This window comes from Rhinoderma darwinii (genome assembly GCF_050947455.1).
Source record: "Rhinoderma darwinii isolate aRhiDar2 chromosome 1 unlocalized genomic scaffold, aRhiDar2.hap1 SUPER_1_unloc_16, whole genome shotgun sequence".
Lineage (NCBI taxonomy): Eukaryota > Metazoa > Chordata > Amphibia > Anura > Rhinodermatidae > Rhinoderma > Rhinoderma darwinii.
Window position 1 is genome coordinate 335,533 of NW_027461652.1, and position 25,642 is coordinate 361,174.

The following is a 25,642-nucleotide window of genomic DNA, read 5'->3' on the forward strand; positions in this document are numbered from 1 at the left end:
AATATCAGTGACAGAAGCTACACTATAGTAGCATACACTGCACACAGCTTGTTGCCATTAGTAACCTGTTGTATATCACATGTAATATCAGTGGTGAAGCATACACTATAGTAGCATCCACTGAACATGGATTGTTGCCATTAGTAACCTGTTGTATATCACATGTAATATCAGTGATAGAAGCAACACTATAGTAGCATCCACTGAACACAGCTTGTTGCCATTAGTAACCTGTTGTATATCACATGTAATATCAGTGGTGAAGCATACATGATAGTAGCATCCACTGAACATGGCTTGTTGCCATTAGTAACCTGTTTTATATCACATGTAATATAAATGACAGAAGCATACACTATAGTAGCATCCACTGAACACGGCTTGTTGCCATTAGTAATCAGTTCTATATCACATGTAATATCAGTGACAGAAGCTACACTATAGTAGCACCCACTGACCACGGCTTGTTGTCATTAAAAACCGGTTGTATATCACATGCAATATCAGTGACAGAAGCATACACTATAGTAGCATCCACTGAACACGGCTTGTTGTCATTAGTAACCTGTTCTATATCATATGTAATATCAGAGACAGAAGCATACACTATAGTAGCATCCACTGAACACGGCTTGTTGTCATTAGTAACCTGTTCTATATCACATGTAATATCAGAGACAGAAGCATACACTATAGTAGCATCCACTGAACACAGCTTGTTATCATTAGTAACCTGTTCTATATCACATGTAATATCAGTGACAGAAGCATACACTATGGTAGCATCCACTGACCACAGCTTGTTGTCATTAGTAACCTGTTGTATATCACATGTAATATCGGTAATAGAAGCATACACTATAGTAGCATCCACTGAACACGGCTTGTTGCCATTAGTAACCTGTTCTATATCACATGTAATATCAGTGACAGAAGTATACACTATAGTAGCACCCACTGAACACGGCTTGTTGCCATTAGTAACCTGTTGTATATCACATGTAATATCAGTGACAGAATCTACACTATAGTAGCATCCACTGAACACAGTTTGTTTCCATTAGTAACCTGTTGTATATCACATGTAATATCAGTGACAGAATCTACACTATAGTAGCATCCACTGAACACGGCTTCTTGCCATTAGTAACCCGTTGTATATCACATGTAATATCAGTGACCGAAGCATACACTGTCGTAGCATCCACTGAACACGGTTTGTTGTCATTAGTAACCTGTTGTATATCACATGTAATATCAGTGACAGAAGTATACACTATAGTAGCATCCACTGAACACGACTTGTTGCTATTAGTAACCTGTTCTATATCACATGTAATATCAGTGACAGAAGCATACACTACAGTAGCATCCACTGAACATGGCTTGTTGTCATTAGTAACCTATTCTATATCACATGTAATATCAGTGACAGAAGCATACACTATAGTAGCATCCACTGAACATGGCTTGTTGTCATTAAAGAAACAAACGGAATGTAGGAGCTGCACTGTAGCATATATTGGTGTTATCCTCAGAGGAACCTTGACAAAAAACCTCAAACCAAAATTAGATCCAATCCACAAGAAGAGGCAGCACTCCGATAGTATAGAAAAATACAAAATGTATTCACCCAAAATACAGGCAACGTTTCACCTTCCCCATGAAGGCATTTTCAAGCAATGAATACGTGTGCTCAAAGCATATATATATATAGTGTGCAAAACATGCAAATCGGCAATGTAAGATAATCATACATGATTAACAATAATGTCAGCAATACAATAGAATAGTACAGAATAAAGTGTTTGCAATTAATACAGAACATGTAGAAAATATGTGAAGCAATTAGTTTAATATCAAGTATAAACATATCTAAAAATAATCACATAAAATACATAGATATGTCATAAAGTATAAATTATAGTGATAAGAGTTACAGCTGGCACTCACCCATAGTTGTCACGAACACCATACCTGTTCTGGGTAAGAAAATCAAGGTAATGTTCTATTACCGTCATGACGCGCAGAAATCTCGGTGTTTTGAAAAACCCACTGCGCATGCTCACATCGGATCATTGAGTTCTCACTAACCACCAATCATGTGTTAGATTGGGGAAGGTTGTGAGGTCATATGACCGTAAATGCATTATCATTGCATTTATTACTTAATTCCCCTGACTTATTGCATGGAGCCAAGTCCCAGAACCCGAACAGTTATTTTTAACAGGGAATATACATATAGAACGGCACTATATTTATGGTTCTCGGAACCACCGACAATCAGGAGGAATATGTCCCTGTATACAGGGGCACAATCCAACAGAGGATCGCCAAATATAAAACTCGGGATGCGTGTATCACCTACCCCAAGGAAAAATTGGGATCGACAGATTTCAGTGACCAATATATGTACGTGCCAGGGACATGTTCATCCTGAGTGTGGGTTTATTGAAAATGTATTGTATGTCGTTTTTTGACACATTTTATTATGTAACAAGTTGATTGATGTCAATTGAACTAATGTAGAATTCACCTGGGAGACACTGATGACAATTTTCACAGGCTGAAATAAACCATGTGACTTTTTGTATCTACCTATTTAAAGATGATTTTTTTAGATATGATGTTAGGCTTGAAAAAGACCCTTCACTCACTATGGGTCGAAACGTTGCCTGTTTGCCGTAAAATGTTTTGACAATAAAACCGTTTTGAAGATCTGGAGACTTGTGCTGTTGTCCTACTACTTTTCTTAGAATTTGCATTATGCCAGAGTGGGTTTGCCTGGCTTGACAGCATGCACCGCAAAGGACTCGGGACTTGTGCTGCTTCAAATTTTCTACTTTGGCTATATACAGGAGTATGTGACAAAAAACAGTATTACAAGTGACAGCCAACACGGTTTTACTAAGGACAGAAGTCGTCAAACCAACATGAATTGTTTTTATGAAGAGGTGAGCAGAAGCCTAGACAGAGGGGCCCCTGTGGATATAGTGTTTTTGGACTTTGCAAAGGCATTTGACACTGTCCCTCATAGACGTCTAACGGGTAAATTAAGGACTATAGGTTTCGAAATTAGAGTTTGTAATTGGATTGAGAATTGGCTCAAGGACCCTACCCAGAGAATTGTGTTCAATGATTCCTACATTGAATGTTCACCGGTTATAAGTGGTGTACCCCAGGGCTCAGTGCTGAGACCACTATTATTCAACTTATTTATTAATGATATAGAGCATGGGATTAATAGCACTATTTCTATTTTTGTAGATGACACCAAGCTATGTAGTATTGTTTAGTCTATGGAAGATGTTCGTGAATTGCAAGCTGATTTGGACACACTGGCAAATGAGGCTTAATGTAGATCATTGCAAAGTTATGCATCTGGGTACGAACAACGTGCATGCATCTTATGTCCTAGGGGGAGCTACACTGGGGGAGTCACTTGTTGAGAAGGATCTGGTGTACTTGTATATCATAAATTAAATAACATCATGCAATGTCAAGATATTGTCGTGTATTAAAAGAGGCATGGACTCGCGGGACAGGGATATAATATAACCACTTTACAAAGCATTAGTGCGGCCTCATCTAGAATATGCAGTTCAGTTTAGGACACTTGATTAACGTTAATGTCTGTGTATGTAGCTGCACATCGTGTTCTAGTAAGAACGCGATGCTGCTGTGTAAATGAATGGATGACGCTGACTGGTCACTGATTGGTCAGCGTCATACACTCCTCTGTACAACGCCCACTTGGTCGAAAGTAAAAACACACCCACTCAGGCATTAAGAAACTCATTAACATAAACCTAAAAATCGCTAATAAAGTGGTTTCAAATAGATCGTTTTTCTAAATAAAAAGCATTACCGTCACCTACATTATAGCGCCGATCACATCATGTAGGAGATAGGGCACTTATAATGTGGTGACAGAGCCTCTTTAATATCTCGTAATGCAAAAAATAGTAATGGGCTAGGTAATGTCCCTACGGAACAACCTCCCTTGTATAATGAAAAGGCAACTCCATAATAATTACATATGCACACAAGAAACAGAGTATAGAGCCAAGTATATATGAAAAGAATAACTAATTTTATTAAATACATATAAAAACATACATGTTAAAAAGGTACATGAGTGGAAAGACTCTATATGATATAAACACAGGTAAATAGGAAAGCCAGGTGTACAATGTATTTAAAGTCCTTATATTGAGGACATATGAATAGGGCAGTGTACTATCATGTATAAATTTAGTTGTTTGAGTGTGGGCTGTTTTGTTAAGGACAGAAATGTCCAAAGAGTGTTTTCTAGAGTAAAATACTCCTAACATCAATAACTCAGATAGCCTTGAGGAAGCGGATATCACGATACGTGCGTCGGGGTTCTACACACAGGTATCCAGGCTACCAGGACTACTATTATGGGTAAGGCTATCTGAGTTATTGATGCTAGGAGTATTTTACTCTAGAATACACTCTTTGGACATTTCTGTCCTTAACAAAACAGCCCACATTGTTGCCCACTCTTCCTTGCAAAATTGCTCCAAATCTGTCAGATTACGAGGGGATCTCCTGTGTACAGCCCTCTTTAGGCCACCCCACAGATTTTCAATAGGGTTCAGGTCTGGGCTCTGGCTGGGCCTTTCCCAAACTTTGATCTTCTGGTGAAGCCATTCCTTTGTTGATTTGGAGGCTTTGGGTCGTTGTCAAACTAAAATTCCTCTTCATCTTTTTAGCAGAGGCCTGCAGGTTTTGTGCCAATATTGACTGGTATTTGAAACTGTTCATAATTCCCTCCACCTTGACTAAAGCCCCAGTTCCAGCTGCAGAAAAACAGCCCAGAGCATAATGCTGCCTCCACCATGCTTCACTGTGGGTATGGTGTTCTTTTGATGATGTACAGTGTTGGCTTTGCGCCAAACATAACTTTTGGAATTATGGCCAAAGAGTTTGACCTTGGTCTCATCAGACCATAACACGGTTTCCCACATGCTTTTGGCAGACTTGATGTAGGTCTTTGCAAAACATAGCCAGGCTTGGATGTTTTTCTTTGTTAGAAAAGGCTTCCATCTTGCCACCCTACCCCACAGGCCAGACATATGAAGAATACTGGAGATTGTTGTCATATGCACTACACAACCAGTACCCGCCAGAAAGTCCTGCAGCTCCTGTAATGTTGCTGTAGGCCTCTTGGTAGCCTCCCGGACCAATTTTCATCTTGTCTTTTCATCAAGTTTTGAGGGACGTCCAGTTCTTGGTAATGTCACTGTTGTGCCAAATGTAATCCACTTTTTGATGACCGTTTCACTGTGTTCCATGGTATATCTAATGCTTTGGAAAATCTTTGTTACCCTTCCCCTGACTTATGCCTTTCAACAATCAGATCCCTTTGATGTGTTGTAAGCTCTTTATGGACCATGGCTTTTGCTGCCACATGCAACAAAGAAAATGTCAGGAAAATCCTAATAGAACAGCTGAACTTTATATGGGGTTACTAAGAATCACTTTAAATAATGACAGCTGTGTACTGACTACTATTTAACATAAGTTTAAATGTGATTGGCTAATTCTGAACACAACCACATCCCTAATTATAGGAGGGTGTTCACACTTATGCAACAACATTATTGTAGTTTTGTTATTTTTATTTTCCTCTCTAAATGATTTCAGTTTGTTTTTCAATGGAATTGTACAGATTATGGGTCACATTAAAGGTGGATAAAGTTCTGAAATTATTCATCTTGTACGGATTTTTTCACATGACAAGAACCTGGCATTTTAACAGTGGTGTGTAGACTTTTTATATCTACTGTAGATATATAGCTAATCTAGTGACTTGCTTTTAATGTTTAACAGACTATTCCTCATATGTGGTCATGTTAAAAGTTCAGGGCACTCCAGAGCTCCTAAGAGCATTTGCACAACTCAGCCCCTAAGTTGGATTAACCCCCTAGCTACAGGGAGACCAGGCAAACTATCATAGGTGGGGCAACACAGGTGGAGCAGTACAGGTGGAGCAGCACAGAGACAATAGCACAGTAGCGCCAGTATCACAGCAGGCCAGCTAAGATATCTGTGATGCCACAGCAGGCTGGCACCACATACATTTAAAGGAAGAGGATAAATTCAGGGTGAGGGCGATCAATCCCGCTCAAGCTTAGCACAAACTCCAGGGGTCAGCCCAGAATATTCAGCAGTGGCCCCTGGAGGCTAGCAGTGCATGGCATCTGCAGCATTCAGCACGGAGAGAGAATGGTGGGGAGAGCACAGTCGTCATCACACCACGGTCCTTAATGGGCAGAAGTGACATGTCAAAAACCATCCCCCTTTTAAAGCAACCAGTCTTCTCTTCTAATTCAATCAGCATGACAGGGTGATATCTGCCTTGTCCTCGTTAACACTTTCTCCTGAGCGAACGAGAAGATCACTGAAATCATGTTAGCAGGTCATTTTGTGGCAGGGCTGAAATGCAGTGGAAATGTTTTTTTTTGTGATTAAGTTAATTTTCATGGCAAGGAATGACTTTGCAATTAATTACAATTCATCTAATCACTCTTCATAACAATCTAGAGAATGTAAATTGCCCCTATAAAAACTGAAGCAGCAAATTTTGTGAAAAATCTTTCGCCCAGGACTGTACAGCTGACACCCACTGGTGATGATGCAGACTCCCTGCGATGCATGCACAGCGGTTTGTGGAAATGCTTTTCCAACAGTGCTGTATCTACGCGGCAGATATCAGGAAAGTGTAAAGGACATTTAACCACTTCCCGCTATTGGGCGTGACTGTACGTCCAGATACAAAGTGCATTCCCGCACTCGGGCGTACAGTGACGCCCTGTAGATAAAGCGAGCACAGGAGCTGTGCGCGCTTTATCTTCAGCGGCTGTCAGCGGTCATACACAGCTGACATCCCGATGCGATGGCTGTTACCGCCGATCGCAGACATTTAACGCCTTCAATGCAGCTGTCAATGGCGTCCGCCACATTGAAGTGGTTGACAGAGGGAGGAAGCTCCCTCTGTACCCCCGCGATGGATCGCAGGTAGTGATGGTTGCTATGGCAACCAGGAAGCCGTTGCTAGGCTACCTGGTTGCCCAGGTACGGAAGCCTATTAGGTCCTGCCCGAGGCAGGACCCAATATGCTAACTGTCAGATGATGAATGACAGTTGCAATACACTGCACTACATAAGTAGTGCAGTGTATCGTACCGGGGATCATAAGACCAGATCTTCAAGTCCCCAGGTCAGTGTAAAAAAAAAAAAAAAGTGAAAAAAGTTAAAAAAAATGTTAAAGAAAAATAAATAAATAAAAGTTTTAACTAATAAAAACAATAAATCGCCCTGTTTCCCTGATCAACTCCTTTATTATTAAAAAAAAAAAAGGAAAACATGAAAAAAAACTATACATAATAGGTATCGCCACGTTTGGAACGGCCTGATCTATAAAAATGTCACATTATTTTTACCGCACGGTGTACAGCGTAAATTTTTTTAATAAAAAACAATGACAGCATTTTATTTTTTGGTCATCTTGTCTCAAAATTTTTTTAATAAATAGTGATCAAAAAGTTGTAAGTAACACAAAATGATACCAATAGAAACTACATTTCGTCACGCATAAAACAAGCCCTCCCGCAGCGATATCAACTAAAAAATAAAAAATTTATGGCTGTCAGAAAATGGCGAGACTAAAACATTATTTTTTTTTAGAAAATAATATTTTTATTGTGGGAACGTAGTGAAACGTAAAAAAAAACATATAAATTTGGTGTCACTGTAATCGTATCGACCCGCAGAATAAAGTTAACATGTTGTTTATACTGCATGGTGAACACTGTAGAAAAAACAACAAAAAAAAGTTTTTGGTTTCCTTATCTCCCAAAAAAATGGAATAAATAGTGATAGAAAAAAAAATAAAAAAAAAATCGCATGTACCCCAAAATGGAACCAGTAAAAATTACAGCTCGTTCCACAAAAAACAAGCCCTCACACAGCTCCGTCAACGGAAAAATAACACGTCATGACTCTCAAAACGCAGTGACGCAACATGACGGCCCAGACTAATTTTTTAGGTCCCGTAGAATTTCACTAAATACCCCACATCATCTCACATTTGCTGGACCCCACAAATGGACCCCGTGCAGCAGAGATGAGGAAACTTTAGGGCCTTGTGCTGTTTATAGGGCTAGTGAAGAAGTCAAAGATTAGGCAATACTGGAGCGCAGATATTTTGTATAATACCCAATAAACCCGGCCTGTGTATAAAGGATTGGTTCAAAGCGTACCACACCAATCCATGGATTATTCATTCTCCCCATTATTACATCATCCTATTATGCCCTGATGCACTCTGCCCAGCTTACATATACCGATGTACTACACAGTTTACATATACCCAGATGTACTACGCAGTTTACATATACCCTGATGTATTCCGCACAGCTTACATATACCCTGATGTACTCCTCACATATTACATATATCCTGATGTACTCCGCCCAGCTTACATATACCGATGTACTATGCACAGTTTACATATACCCTGATGTACTACGCACAGTTTACATATACCCTGATGTACTCCGCCCAGCTTACATATGCCCCCACATTATAAAATAAAATACCACTAAAATCTGCGCTTCAAAAGCCAAATGGTGGTCCAACTGAGCCTGGCAGTGTGTCCAAATGGCAATTTATGACCACATATGGGGTATTACTGTATTCTGGAGAACCTGCTTAACAATTTATGGGATGTGTGTCTACAGTGGTACAAGCTGGGCACTGAAATGGCATATCTGTGGAAAACGGCAATTTTCAATCTGCAACATCTATTGTTTACTCATTTTTGCAAAACACTTGTGCGGTCAAAATGCTCACTACACCCCTAGATACATTTTTTGAGGGATTTAGTTTCCAAAACGGAGTAATTTTTCAGGGGTACCACTGTATTGGTACTATAGCTCAATGCAACATGGTGTCAAAAAACGAACATTGGAAAATCTCCACTCCAAATACTAAAAGGTGCTCCTTCCCTTTAGAGCCTTGCTGTATGTCTAAAGAGCAGTTTATGACCACATGGGTATTTCCGTACTCTGGAGAAGTTGCTCTTTTTCTCCTTTATTTGATGAGAAAATGAAAAATTTTGAATTTCTGCTACGTCTTATTGGAAAAGAATGTAATTTTTCAATTTCACTGCCCATTTCTAATAAAATCTATGAGACACCTGTGGGGTCAAAATTCTCACTACCCCCCTAGATGAGTTCCTCAATGGGTGTAGTTTGCCAGATAGAGTCACTTTTGGGTAGTTTCCACTGTACTGGTACCTAAGGTGCTTTGCAAAAGCGACATGGTGCAGAAAAATCAATCCAGCAAAATCTGCTCTCCAAAAGCAAAATGGCGCTCCTTCCCTTCTGAGCCCTGATGTGTATTCATACAGTGGTTTATTACCACATATGGGGTATTTCCGTACTCTGGAGAAGTTGCTTTACAAATATTATTGTGCTTTTTCTCCTTTATTTTATGAGAAAATGAAACATTTTGACCTAAAGCTACCTCTTAGTGGAATTTTTTTTTAATTTTTCAGGTTTACTGCCCAATTCTAATGAAATCTATGAAATACCTGTGGGTTCAAAATGCTCACTACACCCCTAGATGAATTCCGCAAAGGGGTGTAGTTTCCGAAATGGAGTCACTTTTGGGGGTTTTCCATTGTACTGGTACCTTAGGAGCTTTACAAATGCGACATGGTGCAGAGAAATGAATCCAGCAAGATCAGTGCTCCAAAAGCTAAATGGCGTGCCTTCCCTTCCGAATCCTGCCGCTTGCCCAAACAGCAGTTTATGACCACATGTTTGGTATTTCCGTACTCTGGAGAAGTTGCTTTACAAATGTTGGGGTGCTTTTCCTCATTTATTTGTTGAAAAAAATTAAACATTTTGAGGTAAACCTACATCTTATTGGAAAATAATGTAATTTTTCATTTTCACTGCACAATTCTAATGAAATCTATAAAACACCTGTGGGGTCAAAATGCTCACTACACCCCTAGATTAATTCCTCAAGCGGTGTAGTTTCCAAATGGGGTCTTTTTTGGGGTGTTTCCTTTATTTTTGCACCACAAGTCCTCTTCTAACCTGACATGGTGCCTGAAATATAATTTAAGGAAAGGAAGGCCCAAAAATCCTCTAGGTGCTCTTTTGCTTCTGGGGCTTTTGTTTCAGTCCAGTAGCGCACTAATGCCATATGTGGGATATTTCTAAAAACTTCAGAAATCAGGGCAATAAATATTCAGTTGTGTTTCTCTGGTAAAAACCTTCAGTATTACAGGAAAAATGGATTAAAATAGAATTTCTGCAAAACAAAATGAAATTTGCAAATTTCCCTTCCACTTTGCTTTAATTCCTGTGAAACGCATAAAGGGTTAAGAAACTTTCTAAATGCTGTTTTGAATAATTTAAGGGGTGCAGTTTTTAAAATGTGGTGATTTGTGGGGGTTCCTAATATATAAGCCACTTCAGAAGTGATCTGGTCCCTTAAAAAAATAGGCTTTTGAAATTTTCTTTGAAATTAGAGAAATTGCTGCTAAATTTATAAGCCTTGTAACGTCCTAGAAAATAAAAGGATGTTCAAAAAATTCTGCCAATCTAAAGTACACATATGGGAAATGTTAGCTAGTCACTAATGTGTGGTATAACTATCTTTCTTACATGCAGATACATTTGAAATTAGAAGATGCTAATTTTTTGCAAATTTTCTCTAAATGTTGGTGTTTTTCACACAAAAATATTAAATATATCGACCAAATTTTTGCACTAACTTAAAGTACAATATGTCACGAGAAAACAATCTCAGACTCGTTTCGATAGGTAAAAGCATTCCCAAAATATTTCCACATAAAGTAAGACACGTCAGATTTAAAAAATGAGGCTGTGTCATAAGGTCCAAAAGTGGCTGTGTCCTTAAGGGGTTAAATAAATCTCACAAAGTGACACATCGGATTTTAAAACAATGGGTCTGTGTTTACAAGGCCATAATTTGCTGAGTCACCAAGGGGTTATTGTCTGTGAATAACCTGGTGAGTTAAAAATATTTTTTTTCCCTCCTATAGCTTTTCCCACATTCCAAACAAGAATACAGGATTTTTTGATGCAATTTTTTTGATGAGTTGTAACATTTTATTTCATGTAAAATATTTTCCATATATAGAACATCAAAATGTCTTCTCCCCTCTGTGAGTTTTCTCATGTTTAACAACAGTTGGTTTATGTGCAAAACTTTTCCCACATTCTGAACATGAATACGGCTTCACTCCTGTGTGAATTCTCTCATGTGTAACAAGATTTGATTTATGTGCAAAACATTTCCCACATTCTGAACATGAATATGGCTTCTCTCCTGTGTGACTTCTCTCATGTGTAGCAAGAATTGATTTTAGTACAAAACATTTCCCACATTTTGAACATGAAAATGGTTTCTCTCCTGTGTGAGTTCTCTTATGTGTAACAAGGTATGATTTTTCTCTAAAACATTTCCCACATTCTGAACATGAATACGGCTTCTCTCCTGTGTGAATTCTCTCATGTTTAACAAGACTTGATTTATCTGGAAGACATTTCCCACATTCTGAACATGAATACGGCTTCTCTCCTGTGTGACTTCTCTTATGTGTAACAAGACTTGATTGATCTGCAAAACATTTCCCACATTCTGAACATGAATATGGTTTTACTCCTGTGTGAATTCTCTCATGTAAAGTAAGCTGTGCTTTAAGTCTAAAGCACTTCCCACATTCTGAACATGAATACGGCTTCAGTCCTGTGTGAATTCCCTCATGTTTAACAAGATTTGATTTGATTGTAAAACATTTCCCACATTCTGAACATGAATACAGATTCTCTCCTGTGTGAGTTTTCTTATGTGTAACAAGATATGATTTGCGTGTAAAATATTTCCCACATTCTGAACATGAATACGGCTTCACTCCTGTGTGAATTCTCTCATGTATAACAAAGTATGCTTTTTCTCGAAAACATTTTCCACATTCTGAACATGAATATGGCTTTTCTCCTGTGTGAATTCTCTCATGTAAAGTAAGTTGTGATTTTTTTGTAAAATATTTTCCACATTCTGAACATGAATGTGCATTTACCCCTGTGTGAATTCTCTCATGTAAAGTAAGATCTGCTTGATCTCTAAAGCACTTCCCACATTCTGAACATGAATACGGCTTTTCTGCCGTGTGATTTCTCATATGTGAAACAAGATTTGATTTTGTTGTAAAACATTTCCCACAATCTGGACATGAAAATGGTTTCTCTCCTGTGTGAATTCTCTCATGTGCAACAAGATTTAATTTGCGTGTAAAATATTTCCCACATTCTGAACATGAATACGGCTTCTCTCCTGCGTGAATTCTTCTGTGCTTATAAAGACCTGAAATTTTTGTGAACGGTTTACCACATTGAAAACTTTTACCCCCTTCCTGAGCTGCACATGTGGTAACAATCTGTGATTGGTCAGGAGAAGGTTCCTCATGATTAGGGGAATTATATGATAGATCTTTACTGTGAAGTCCTGGATGTACATTAAGGGCAATGTGTTTTTTTCCTGAAGACTGTTGCTTGATATCTTCATCTTCTACTTCATAATTTATCGAAAACATTAAGTTTCCCTCAGAGTTCTTACTGGCATCTTCTGTTAGGATTAAAAATTAATTTTGTGATTTTTAGATTTTTCAAACCACAAAGTAGACAACTTTATGACATATTAGGCTGCGTGCAGGTTTTTTTTTTTATATAGTCAATCAGAAGTGGATCCAGCAGGAAGGAAAGGTTTGAGCCATTCCTTTCAAAACCAGCACTGGAGTTGGCTCAAAAAAATTCACCAAATACTGCCACAGAAATTGAATTGCCTAATTCCAGCCTTATAAATCTTTCAAAAACACTTTAAATGGACAATAATTTTTAATGAAAAACTTGTGTTAATCTAATAGTATACCTGATATCTAGGAATTTTGCTACTTTCGCTCTTTAAAAAATGTCTGCATTATCCTTGCAAAGTCTGTATAAAGTAACTGCCACTAGGTGACTCCTTTTCTATAACTTGTTGTCGACCTGTGGTTGTTCTACAAATTCAGTCCCTAGTTACAGAGAACAGTAGACATGCAGAAAATGGGGATGCCTCTCTCTGCTAAAGCTCCCTGTACTCATAGCCTACCTGAACTCGCTCATGTATTCCTTGCAGTAGCGTATTGCATCTGTCTGCTTTGTTAAAGATTTTTTCTGAATTTCCAGCATCTGACTCCGATGTGCACTTTGTCCTAGATATCTAATGTTTGCTGCAAGTATTTCTCAATAATAACTAAAAAGCTGCATGTACAGAGTTCTCACCCCACACTAAAAATATGTCTTTTGCAGAGAATTGCAGGAAATCGTGGCATTATGCCTTGACTTTATAAAAAATTGCGGCAAAATTGAACAGTTTTGCTTTTATTTGCAAGAATATTCAAAGCTCTGAAATGCAGGTACGATATCATAACATTGTCGGGTACTGGGGAGCATGACTATTTTGAGCTATTGATGGCCTATCATGAGGATAGGCCATCAATTTTTAAGGGCTGGACAACCCTTTAACAAACCTCCCATTTCACTTTCTAAATTCATTATTACTTACCTGTGGTAACATCTTCTGGAATTTCCTCCTCCACTCCACTCTTATACGGTTGATCGCCGATCACCCATTCTTCTTCTGCATCACCCTCCACTTTCATATTAGTCAGATCATCCCCCTGATTTCACATATGTAACAATTCAGTACAATACAGCAGAGAGTGCGAAGAATCTAACAGATCAACATAAGAAACCACCAAAATCTATGACCACATCTATGACCGCAGGACCAAAATGGTCCACACACCCCTATATAGTTCTGGTATAGAACTCAGCTTCATCTACCGGATGATTCTCTGGGACATTGTGATTTTCCTCTGGACAATCCTGGGAATACAGAGGACAGGGACATCTCTCCTACTGGATCCATCTGTAGGAATCACACAGTGACTAAATCCATGACTACTGTATATATATATCAGACACTTCCCTCAACACTTCTATGCTTATTGATCAGAGCCGAAATGACAATGTTGTGCTTCTCACCAACTGCGCCGCGGTCCCAGTGCTTTGTAAGCCGCAGGCCTATTGTATCGTCCGCGATCGTAGACCTCAGACTTCTATAATCATGCAGATGTCTTCCTCCCCAGAGATGCCAGCACATGCGGCCGTCCTGTCCTGCAGTAACCACTGGGGTGTGCACAAGCTCATTTCTGGCCTTAATGGGCCAGAGAACACACATGTTTTAGATTGACTGATTGCTCCCATGGTCACCATGGACTATAAGAAGGGCCCTGCCCATTCCTTCATTGCCTGAGCGTTGTTGTGTTACCCGTGTTAGTCTTTGCAAATGGTCCCTTAGTGTTTTCCAGTTCCCAGTTTTCCTGTTCATGCTACCTGCATCCCGTGCTACCTTGTTCCTGTGCCGTAGAAAGTTGGAGTCGTGTTGTGTCGTATAATACGCCTGCTGTATTTTGCCACGCCTGGTGTCTTCCTGCTGCCAAGGTCCCATCAGAGCTTGCCATCGCTACTGTCTGTATTGCCACAGGTACCCTTATTCGAACAATTGACTTTGCCTTGGTATCCCGTTTGGCCAGCTGCTATCCCGCTACGGCAGGACGGCCCAGTGGGTCCACACCCATCATGACAGTAAGCTCAGGCGATGGACCCGCTGGTCAACCCAAGGCCATGACGACGTCACAAGTGATGTGAGCGGATATGCTAGACCTCCGGTCTCGACAGGACCAACTCCTCCAGGCGTTGAACATTATTGCACATTGGCTGGATGTGCAAGCTGCAGTTTCCCCAGCACCTGCTCCTATTGCCTCTGCTGTTTCTCCTACTACACCTCCGGGCAGTACTGACCCTCCGACTACATGCCCCAGTTGTGGAATGGAATTCTGGAGAGGTTCTCCAGTGGGGTCCAAGTGCCTCAACCGCTGCCTGGGGAACATCCATCTGGCCCAGCCTCCCCAGCCTCAGTCATTGGCAGGATTGCCTTCTCAATATTCAGTTTGCGGATGTTTTTAGCAAGAAGGAGGCGGAGACTCTGCCCCCACACCGGGTGTATGGTTGCCCAATTGAATTGGTTCCTGACACATCCCTTCCCCGTGGAAGGGTATACCCTCCCTCCTTGCCAGAGACTCAGTCTATGTCCGCCTATATTAAGCAGAATTTGGAGAGGGGCTTCATACGAAAATCCTTCTCCCCGGCCGGGTTCTTCTTTATCAAAAAGGACGTATCTCTTCAACCCTGCATCGACTACCGGGGTCTCAACCAGATCAAAATAGATATCCATTGCCAGTGATTTCTGAGCTTTTTGACCGCATACGAGGAGCCAAGATTTTTTCTAAACTAGACCTGCGTGGGGCTTACAACCTAGTCCGGATTCGCTATATTTAACACCCGAGACGGGCACTATGAATACCTGGTGACGCCCTTCGGTCTGTGTAACGCTCCCATGGTCTTCCAAGAATTTGTTAATGACATCTTCCGTGACCTCCTCTATGTCTGTGTTGTGGTCTATCTTGATGACATCTTACATTTTTATCCAGACCCGACGACTCATCAGAGACATGTCCGTCAAGTTTTGCTGAGATTAAGGGAGAATCGCCTGTATGCCAAGTTGAAGAAGTGCGTGTTTGAGAGAAATGCTCTACCCTTCCTGGGCTACATCATCTCGGATAAAGGCCTCAAGATGGATCCTGAGAAGGTAAAGGCCGTCCTGGAATGACCACATCCTCAAGGCTTAAGGTCCATACAGCGTTTCCTGGGATTCGCCAATTTCTACCTGCAGTTCATCCCAAACTTCTCACTGGCAGCTCCCATCTCCACCCTCACCAAAAAAGGCATGAACGCCAAGGTGTGGACTCCAGTAGCGGAATCCGCATTTAAAAGCCTGAAGAGTGCCTTCACGTCAGCCTCTACCTTCCATCATCCTGATGTATCTCGACAGTTTTGTTACTCTAAACTTTCTCTTCTGCAGAGCGCAACTACTCAATTGGGGATCGGGAGATACTGGCCATCAAATTGGCCCTGGAGGAGTGGAGACATCTACTAGAGGGTGCAGTCCATCCCATCCTGATATTTACTGACCACAAGAACCTCACCTATCTCCAGACGGCCCAATGACTGAACCCCCGTCAAGCCAGGTGGTCGCTGTTCTTTGCCAGGTTCCAGTTTGAGCTCCAGTATCGCCCTGCCGATAAGAATGTGAGGGCCGATGCCTTGTCCAGGTCATTCGAGATAGAGGACAACATGGAGTCTCCACAAAACATCATTGATCCGTCCTGCATTATCTCTGTCAATCCTTTGCAAGTAAGAGACAACCCTCCGGGGAGGACTTTTGAGCGCTTGGCAGACAGAAGAATCCTTCGCTGGGGACACAGTTCTAGACTGGCGGGTCACGTGGGTGTCCGTAAAACACGAGACCTGATTGCCAGTCATTTCTGGTGGCCCACGCTGCCCAAAGACATCATGGACTTTGTCTCGTCCTGAACGATGCGCGCGGCTAACAAGGTTGCTCACTCCAAGCCTGCTGGCCGGCTCCAGCCGCTGCCTGTGCCCAATGCTCCCTGGCAGCATATAGCAATGGACTTTGTTACGGACCTGCCTCCCTCTACTGGATGCAGTGCGGTCAGGGTGGTTGTGGACCGATTCTCGAAGATGGGTCATTTCGTTCCGCTGACCGGTATACCTTCTGCCTTTCGACTGGCCGACGTCTTCATCCAACACATCTTCCACCTGCATGGCTTACCTCTGCATATCGTGTCGGATCGGGGGCTTCAGTTCACTTCAAAGTTTTGGAGAACCCTCTGCAAACTCCTTGATGTAAACTTGAACTTTTCCTCAGCCCAGTCCAATGGCCAAGTCGAGAGGATCAAACCAAATCATGGAGAACTATCTACGACACTTCATCTCCAGGCAGCATGATGACTGGGTGCAGCTTCTTCCTTGGGCCGAGTTCTCCTATAACAACCACACAAGTGAGTCTACCGCTTCTACACCGTTCTTTAATGTCTACAGTCAACAGCCACAAATTCCTCTCCCTGTGTAAGCTACGTTCCAGGTGCCTACAGCTGACTCTGCATTCAGGGACTTCCTAAAAATCTGTCAGCAAACCTGATCCTTTACTCTGCTGGCGGTCAGCCGCATGAAGCGAAGGCAGACACAAGGAGAAGAGAGCCTCCCCAATTTCTTCTGGGTACCAAGGTCTGGCTGTCCTCATGCAATATCCGGCTGAGTGTGCCATCGTGCAAATTCGCTCCCAGGTTCCTCGGACCCTTTGAGATCCTCCAGCGGATCAACCCGGTCTCTTATAAGCTTTGGCTGTCCGATATCCTACCCTCAGAATCCCCAACTCCTTTCTCGTGTCTCTTCTGAAGCTTGTGGTCCTGAACCGCTACTCTAAGACTCTTAGCCCTGTAGTTGCCCCCAGCGGTTCTGCCGATGTATTTCAGGTAAAGGAGATCTTGATTCAAGAGGAAAAGCCTTTTACTTGGTGTATTGGAAGGGGTTTGGTCTAGAAGAGAAGTCCTGGGAGTCAGAGGAGAACCGAAACGTCTTCCCTCATTAAGAAGTTCCTCTCTCATTCTGGCCCCAAGAAGAGGGGGCATACTGTAATGTCCGCGGTCGCAGACTCCTATCATCCTGCAGATGTCTTCCTCCCTAGAGATGCCAGCACATGCGGCCATCCTGTCCTGCAGTGACCTCTGGGGTGCGCACTCAATCTAATTCCCGGCCTTAATGGGCCAGAGCACACACGTTTTAGATTGACTAATTGCTCCCATGATCACCCTGGATTATAAGAAGGGCCCTGCCCCTTCCTTCATTGCCTGAGCTTTGTTGTGTTACCCCTGTTAGACTGCCTTCTACTCCACCATAGTATTCAATTGCATTTGTCTCCTAAGGATGTGAATACACCTGAAATCGCCAGCACACATGGGTCCTATTATTAGAGCCCCGTGCCAAACAAAAGAGTACCAGATTGTTGACCAGGAACAATACTCCCTGCTTATATGGGAAGTCAAAATTTACGAGAGGGAACCCACGGTCAGACAAAGTACCTGTAAAGAAAACAACTACTCCAAGATTCCTCTCTACAAGGGATGGAAAACCACTGAGGTGTTGGAGGAAGCGCTATAGTTATAAACCTCCAAGTTTAATTTCCCTGGTGCTGTTATGGCGGATGGGGAAAAAAATAATATTTATGAATACATTTACCAGTAATTGGTTTTCTGTGAGTCTATGAGAAGAACTACACTGTCCTCCTCCATATATACACTGATCATCCATAACATTAAAACCACTGACAGGTGAAGTGAAGAACATTGATGATCTCGTGACAATGGTGCCTGACAAAGGGGGGATATTAGACACGAAGTGAATAGTCAGTTCATTAAGTTAATGTGTTTGAAACATGGAGAAGTATAAAATTACAAAGGACAAATTGGTCAGAGTATCCCCAAAAACTGCCAGTCTTGTGGGGTGTTTCTGGTATGTAAAGGTTCGTACCTACCAAAAGTGCTCCAAAGAAGGACAACCGATGTACCGGTAACAGGGTGATTGGAGGTCAAGACTCAATGTGCGTGAGCTCATCTGGTCCCAACCCACGGAAGGGTTATGTACGACAAATTACTGTAAGGCCTCGTTTACACGATCGTGATATACGTCCGTGCGACGCGCGTGCTTTTCACGAGTGTCGTACGGACCTATATAAAAGTCTATGGGGGCATGCAGACAGTCCGTGAGTTTTGCTCAGCGTGAGTCCGCTAAAAAAAAACAACTCACGACATGTCCTAAATTTGTGCGCTGTTCGCGCATCACGCACCCATTGAAGGCAATGGGTACATGAAAATCACGCGCACCACACGGAAGCACTTCCGTGGGATGCGTGTGATTCGCGCAACAGCAGTCAAAAGTATGTTTGCAAACAGAAAACACCACGTGCTTTTCTGTTGACAAACATCCAAACGGAGTGTCATCATGATGGCGGCTGCGTGAAAATCACGCAGCCGCGCATCATACAGGGCTGACACACGGAGCTGGTAAGTGCCTTTTGTGCACGCAAAACGCCGCATTTTTTGCGTGCGCAAAACGCACACGCTCGTGTAAACCAGGCCTGAAAGTCACTGCTGGCTATAATAGTAAGGTGTCTGTACACGCAGAGCATCACAGCTTACTGCTTATGGGCTGTGTAGCCGCAGACCAGTCAGGGCGCCCATGCTGACCCCTGTCCACCACCAAAAGTGGCTACAATAGGCAGTATCAGAACTGGGAAATAAAACGTGACGTGGTCCGATATATCCTGTTTTCTTTTACATCATGTGGACGGCCGGGTTATGTCACTTACCTGTGGAAGAGATGGCAGCAGGATGCATTATGGGAAGAGAAGCCGGTAGAGGCAGTGTGATGATCTGGACAATGTTCTGTTGGTCCCAGAATTCATGTAAATGTGACACGTACCACCTACCTAAACATTGTTGCAGACAAGTAACCGTTATGGCAGCGGTATCCCGAACGGCAGTGCCCTCTTTCAGGAGGATAATGCCCCCTGACAAAATGCAAATATTGATCAGGAATGGTTCAAGGAGTTGACTTGGCTCCAAATACCCCAGATCTCAATCCGATCGATTATCTGTGGGATGGTCTGGAGAACAAGTCTGATTCATGGAGCCCGCACCTCACAATTTACAGGACTTGAAAGATCTGCTGCTAACGTCTTGTGCCAGATCTCATGGAGATGTCACATCTCCATGGGTCAGAGCTGTTTTGGCAGCCTGAGGGCGACCTACACAATCGTAGGCAGGTGGTTTTAATGTTATGGCTGATCAGGCTAGACAGAGAGAGACATTTTACATAGTTAGTGGGTTAAACAAGGTCTAAGTCCATCAAGTTTAAACTTTTTAGACTGACAAATCCCAATTCATCCAGAGGATGACAAAAAATACTTTATAGAGGACTTGTCGGCTCTCCTCACACGTCTATTTTAGTGCATAATTGTATTCCCCGTGAATCAACAATTCTGGAGCATTTTTTCTCAGAACTATGCACCATGCCGTTCCTGTTATTCCTACTGGAAATGTAAGATTAAATTCAGAAAAGCGTGTTACCATTCCCTTTGGGAAATAGTCGTGTCCCTACACCTTCTGATATTGTCAGCACTGATTGGACATTGTCTATATGGACACGCCCCCAGATGGTAACACACTAGATGTCAAATCATTCATACATTTCTAGGAGGAATAACAGAGGAACAGCACAATAAAAAGTTCTAAGAAAAGGTGATGTATAATTATTAAATTATGGGATATGCAAGTATTTAATTTACACAACGAATCCCAGTAGATCCAGAGGAAGGTAAAAAACAATCTTTACACGACAAAGACCCAATTCTACATAAAGTAGAAAATACCTCCCTGCCCCGGCTGACAATCGAACAGATCCCTATTCTACATTACTACCACTGACCCTGTGTATTGTGTCTTAGGGTATGTGCAAAACACTAATTACGTCCGTAATTGACAGGCGTATTTCGGCCGCAAGTACCGGACCGAAAACAGTGCAGGGAGCCGGGCTCCTAGCATCATACTTATGTACGATGCTAGGAGTCCCTGTCTCGCAGCAGGACAACGGTCCCGTACTGAAATCATGTTTTCAGTACGAGACAGTTGTCCTTTGTTATATCTGGACATGATTGTCATGTCTGCTGTTCCCACATCAGTCGCAGATCATTTGCTGGTTATATAAGACTATGTTCACACATGGAAAAATGGTGGCAGAAATTTCTGTGATTGTCCAACTCATCTGATTGTGGTTAGTAAAAATTAATTTACCTGATGCAGAAAGAACAACATTCAGTTATATAGAAACTTCCACTACAAATCTGTGACCATTCTCTAGTGCAGCCCTGCAGCAAAGCAAGGAGCGTGTGATCTGAGATCAGGAATCACATGTCTGTGTATACTGCACATGATGAAATTAACACTTCAACAAAAAAATTAATATATAAATTATACATCTATATCTCACCTTGTGATGTGCGTGGCCGGTAGTTCTCCATCATGACCTCCTCGTACAGATTCTTGTGTCCTTCTAGATACTCCCACTCCTCCATGGAGAAATAGACAGTGACATCCTGACACCTTATAGGAACCTGACACACAATGATACAGTCATTACCCAGACACCTCCAGTGCTGTTACTGTAGAATTTCCCAGCATTCCCAGCAGTGTCACCTCTCCAGTCAGCAGCTCCGTCATCTTGTAGATCAGTTCTAAGATCTTCTTCTCATGTATCCGGGAGTGAGGGGGAGGCTCTGTGATGGGGCTCTGACTACTGCTCCATCCTCCTGACTCATGGATGATGGGAGTCGTACAGTCACCCGATGTCTTCTTCACTATTGTGTACTCCTGTGTATGGAGAGAGACACTTAGAGAACTGAACACAGTATTCCCCCCTCAGTAGAAAGAGGGAGATTGTGACCCCGCTGTATAGAGCTCTAGTGACCCCACATCTGTAATACTGGAGACCTCACCAACAAAAAGACATTGAGAAAATAGAACGAGGCCAAAACTAAAAAGGAAATAATATTGAGGGCATCAAGCTGCACCATGTGCTCTCCTCCTGCCGTCATCTCCTATGTTTCTATATAGTCATCCTGATCCTCCTGGTTCCTGGTCATTCTCATTACTCTACAACATTACTATTGCTGCATTGGTGACATGACACATAACTGACCATATTGGTGGCTGACCTTCAGCTTCTTGACGTCACTTGGAAGATCTGGACGTTGTTATACAGGACACTGGATTCTTCCTATTATGTATTGTCCCTTCCCTATGTGGGACTTGTTCTATAATATAGAAAAGTTTACCTCTCCGCTCAGCAGGTAGATGATCTCCAAGGTGAAGTTTAATATTCTTCTGCTCATCTCATTCCTGTCCTTGTCCATCCTTGGTGGGTCATTCAGGAGAAGGAACGTTGTGGAGGAGAAGATGAGAAAACTGGAGGATCTGGAGGATCTAGTACTGCAGACGTCTTTATGAAGAAAGGAGAAGATGGAAATCATACAGGGGACAACATCATGTGTGACATACAGAACCTCACTTATTGATCATTGGGAGAAATATTTTCTCAGAGCCGTCACCACATGGATTAACCCCTTCCCTACATTCGCCGTATATATACGGCGCACGTTGGATGGGGGAAAACGAGCGAATGTGTCGGTTGTGTGTTGCAGCTAACACTTCAGGGTAACGAGAGGGATTTCAAAAGCGAACGCGGCATTTAAATTACTAGAAACAGGGGGTGGCCCCGTTACGTTCCAATGGCCCCCCACGCGACGCGATCAGGGGGCACCGTTGGATAGAATGGCAGCCTGAGGGCTTGATGAAGGTCCCCAGGTCCGCTATCATATCGTGCAAGAGATCCAACGATCACTGGTTAAAGTCTCCTAGGGGGACGAGTAAAAAAAAAATGTGAAAAACAGTAAAATAAATAAAAAAGTAAAAAAAAAAGCCCCTTTTCCCATTTTCCCTCAAGCACAATGTAACAAAAAAATAAAACAAATTAACATAACTGGTATCAACGCGTCCGTAAAAGCCTGGACTATTACAATATGTCATTATTTAGTCCGCACCGTGAACGCTGTAAAAAATGTAAACCATCAGAATTGCTATTTTTTGGTCACTTTATCAACAGCAAAAAACAGAAAAAAAAAATATAGCTCGCCCAGCAAAAAAAAAAAAAAAGCCCTCATATCGCTCAGTCAACAGAAAAAGAAAAAACTTATGGCTCTCAGAATATGGTGACAAAACTCGAATTTTATTTTTAACAATCAATTTTTTTTTCTTGTAAAAGTAGCAAAACATAATAAAAACCTAAATAAATTTGGTATCGCTGTAATCGTATTGACGCGCAGAAGAAAGTTAACATGCCGTTTTTACCACACGCTGAACACGTAACGACTAAACTCCCCAAAAGATTAAGGAATCGCTATTTTTTTCCTATTCCATCACACAAATAGTTTTTTTCCAGTTTCCCACTACATTATACGGCAATTTTGAATCCGAAAAATTACTGCGGCGGGAAAGGGTTAAAAGGGTATTCCCAACACGAACATTTCTCCCCAGGATATGCCAGAAACGTCGGATAGATGCGGCTCCACCTCTGGCCGTGCTCGGCTGTTTCTGGAACTCCTATACAAGTCAATGAAGAGTCGTGAACATGTGTGGTCACCTCTCCATTCATTCCTCAACTGGATGTAGTCATCACCTAACCAGGCGGGTCGGGGGACCCCAGTTCTCCACATAGAGATGGGACCCCATATATCAGACACTTGCAACATATCTCTCAGGTGAGAAGAGTAAAATGAAGACATCCCCCCCCCCCCCCCCCCCAGGCGATGAAGACCTGACTCCTGACACATGGCGGATACTGGGGAGACTTTGCTGACATCTCACAAGACGTGGTGCACACTATGCAGTCAGCGTTTGATATAAACTGTGAGGTTCTGCAGCAGCTGAGGTCACATTATATATAAAGGAAACATGCAGTGTGATTTCTTATCATCATGTTATAGCGCAGGTGGAGCGGAGCAGAGTGATTCATTGTTTTGTGGGATAAGATTCTGTATAAACTTGTATTTTACTAATTTAACCCCTTCCTGCACAGAACATTTACCGCTCAGGAGTTGTTCACAGGCTATAGGGAAGTCCGGACACCTGCTGCAAAGGTTGGAGATCTGAGAGAACTACGATTATAACCGTTTCACCCCTTCGATTCTGCGGTCAATAGTGACTGAGGCATCTAAGTGTTTGGGGGGGGGGGCTCCTCTGTAAGTTCATCCTCGCCTCGAGGTTGTGGACTAATGATGAGTTGTCAATTTCAATTGTGTAGAGAGGAAAAAATAACTTCACCTTACAAAATGTTTTATTATGGATTTTTTTTTAAACTATAAATAATTGTTTTCACCCCAAAAATAATGACCGGACTTATGAATTACGATGTTTTACGACTTCTTTCAGCGTGAAGTTTAAGGAGTTTAGAAACATTATTGTAAAGTGTCTTCCCATTTGCGGTCAGGACTGGATGACATTATTCGGGATGGTGTAAGAGTTATTGCAGAGAGACCCCAACACGAGGACAACGTCTCCCCCGAGTTTATGTGAGGGTGAAATACGGAGTCAGACTTGTCTCACCACTGAAGGTTATTTCCACCGTGGTCATAAAAAGCCGATCCTGGAATAATGACAAAGCTACAAATAGTTCTTCGTCTTGTACAGATAACGGGGTCACTAGTAAGACAGATATAGATTATAACACATCACGTCATTTATCTCATCCGCTCTATACCAATGTCAGGTTCAATATGTCGGTTGCACAACATTAATGGTGCGAATACATAAACCTCTTCTAGACCGTACCAAGAAAGTCGCCAGTAATCCATCAGTCATGTCCAAACACGGCCATCCCCATGACAACACTGAATGTCATGGTGCGGGAGAGAAGTATGGGGAAGGTTTACAGAATGGGCGATTTTACCAAAAAAAACTACATTATTTTCAACCCTATAGACGATTTTCGATTTTAATCTCGATTTTATTATTTTTAGGAGTAATTAACCCCTTAGTGACCAGCCTATTTTTTGCCTTCATTACCAAGCTAGTTTTTACATTTTTAAACCGTCTCATTCAATGAGCTATAACTTTTTTATTTTTGCGTCGACATAGCTGTGTAAGATCTTGTTTTTTGCGGGACAAGTTGCATTTTTTAATAGCACCATTTTGGGTTACATATAATTTATTAACGTTTATTAATATTTTTTAAGGGGGGACGAAAAATCAACAGCAATTTCGCCACTCTTTTTTGTGTCCTAAATTTATACCGTTCACCGTATTGTATAAATAACACAATAACTTTATTCAGCGGGTTGTTACGATTGCAACGATACCAAATTTATATACAATCGAAGAAAGGAACTGCAGCACTCAAGTTAATCTAAAGAAGTGTATTTGATTTATTCACCAATCATAAAAACACTTGCAACATTTCAACTCATGAATGGGTCTTTATCAAGCGCACCAAATGTATCGTTTTCTTGTGTTTTACTACTTTTACACAGTAAAAACCCTTTTTTTTTTTCAAAATGACTTGTTTTTGTGTCTCCATATTTAAAGAGCCATAACTTTTTATATTTTTGTGTTGATGCAGTTGTATGAGGGCTTTTTTTTGCGGGACAACTTGTATTTTTTATAGGTACCATTTTGGAGTACACGCAACTTTTTGATCACTTTTTATCAGATATTTTTTAAGGCAGGTTTCACAGAAAACAGCAATTTTTGCATTGATTGTTATTTTATTTTTTACGGCGTTCGCCGAGCGGGCTAAATAATGTAATAACTTTATAGTTGGGGTCATTACGGATGTGGCAAAACCAAATATGTGTAACTTTTTTTTTGTAACCCCTTAACGCCCTATTACTCACGGGCGGTGGGGTTAACGCGAACTGACGTACTATTACTTCATCA

The 25,642-nt window shown here is 41.6% G+C and overlaps 1 protein-coding gene across 1 annotated transcript in view; it reads right to left on the reverse strand.

Annotated features, from left to right (window-relative positions):
- Nucleotides 1-10,782: 10,782 nt before the first annotated feature.
- The window catches only part of LOC142670725 (uncharacterized), a 35,553-nt gene continuing 20,693 nt past the window's right edge, over nucleotides 10,783-25,642 (reverse strand). Inside the window, exons 6-9 of the mRNA XM_075847115.1 lie at nucleotides 21,988-22,151; nucleotides 21,350-21,523; nucleotides 21,144-21,267; nucleotides 10,783-12,699 (exon numbers count right to left, since the gene is read on the reverse strand). Coding sequence (XP_075703230.1) covers nucleotides 11,216-12,699; nucleotides 21,144-21,267; nucleotides 21,350-21,523; nucleotides 21,988-22,151 — 1,946 coding nt within the window. The 3' untranslated portion in view covers nucleotides 10,783-11,215. The remainder of the gene's footprint in view (nucleotides 12,700-21,143; nucleotides 21,268-21,349; nucleotides 21,524-21,987; nucleotides 22,152-25,642) is intronic.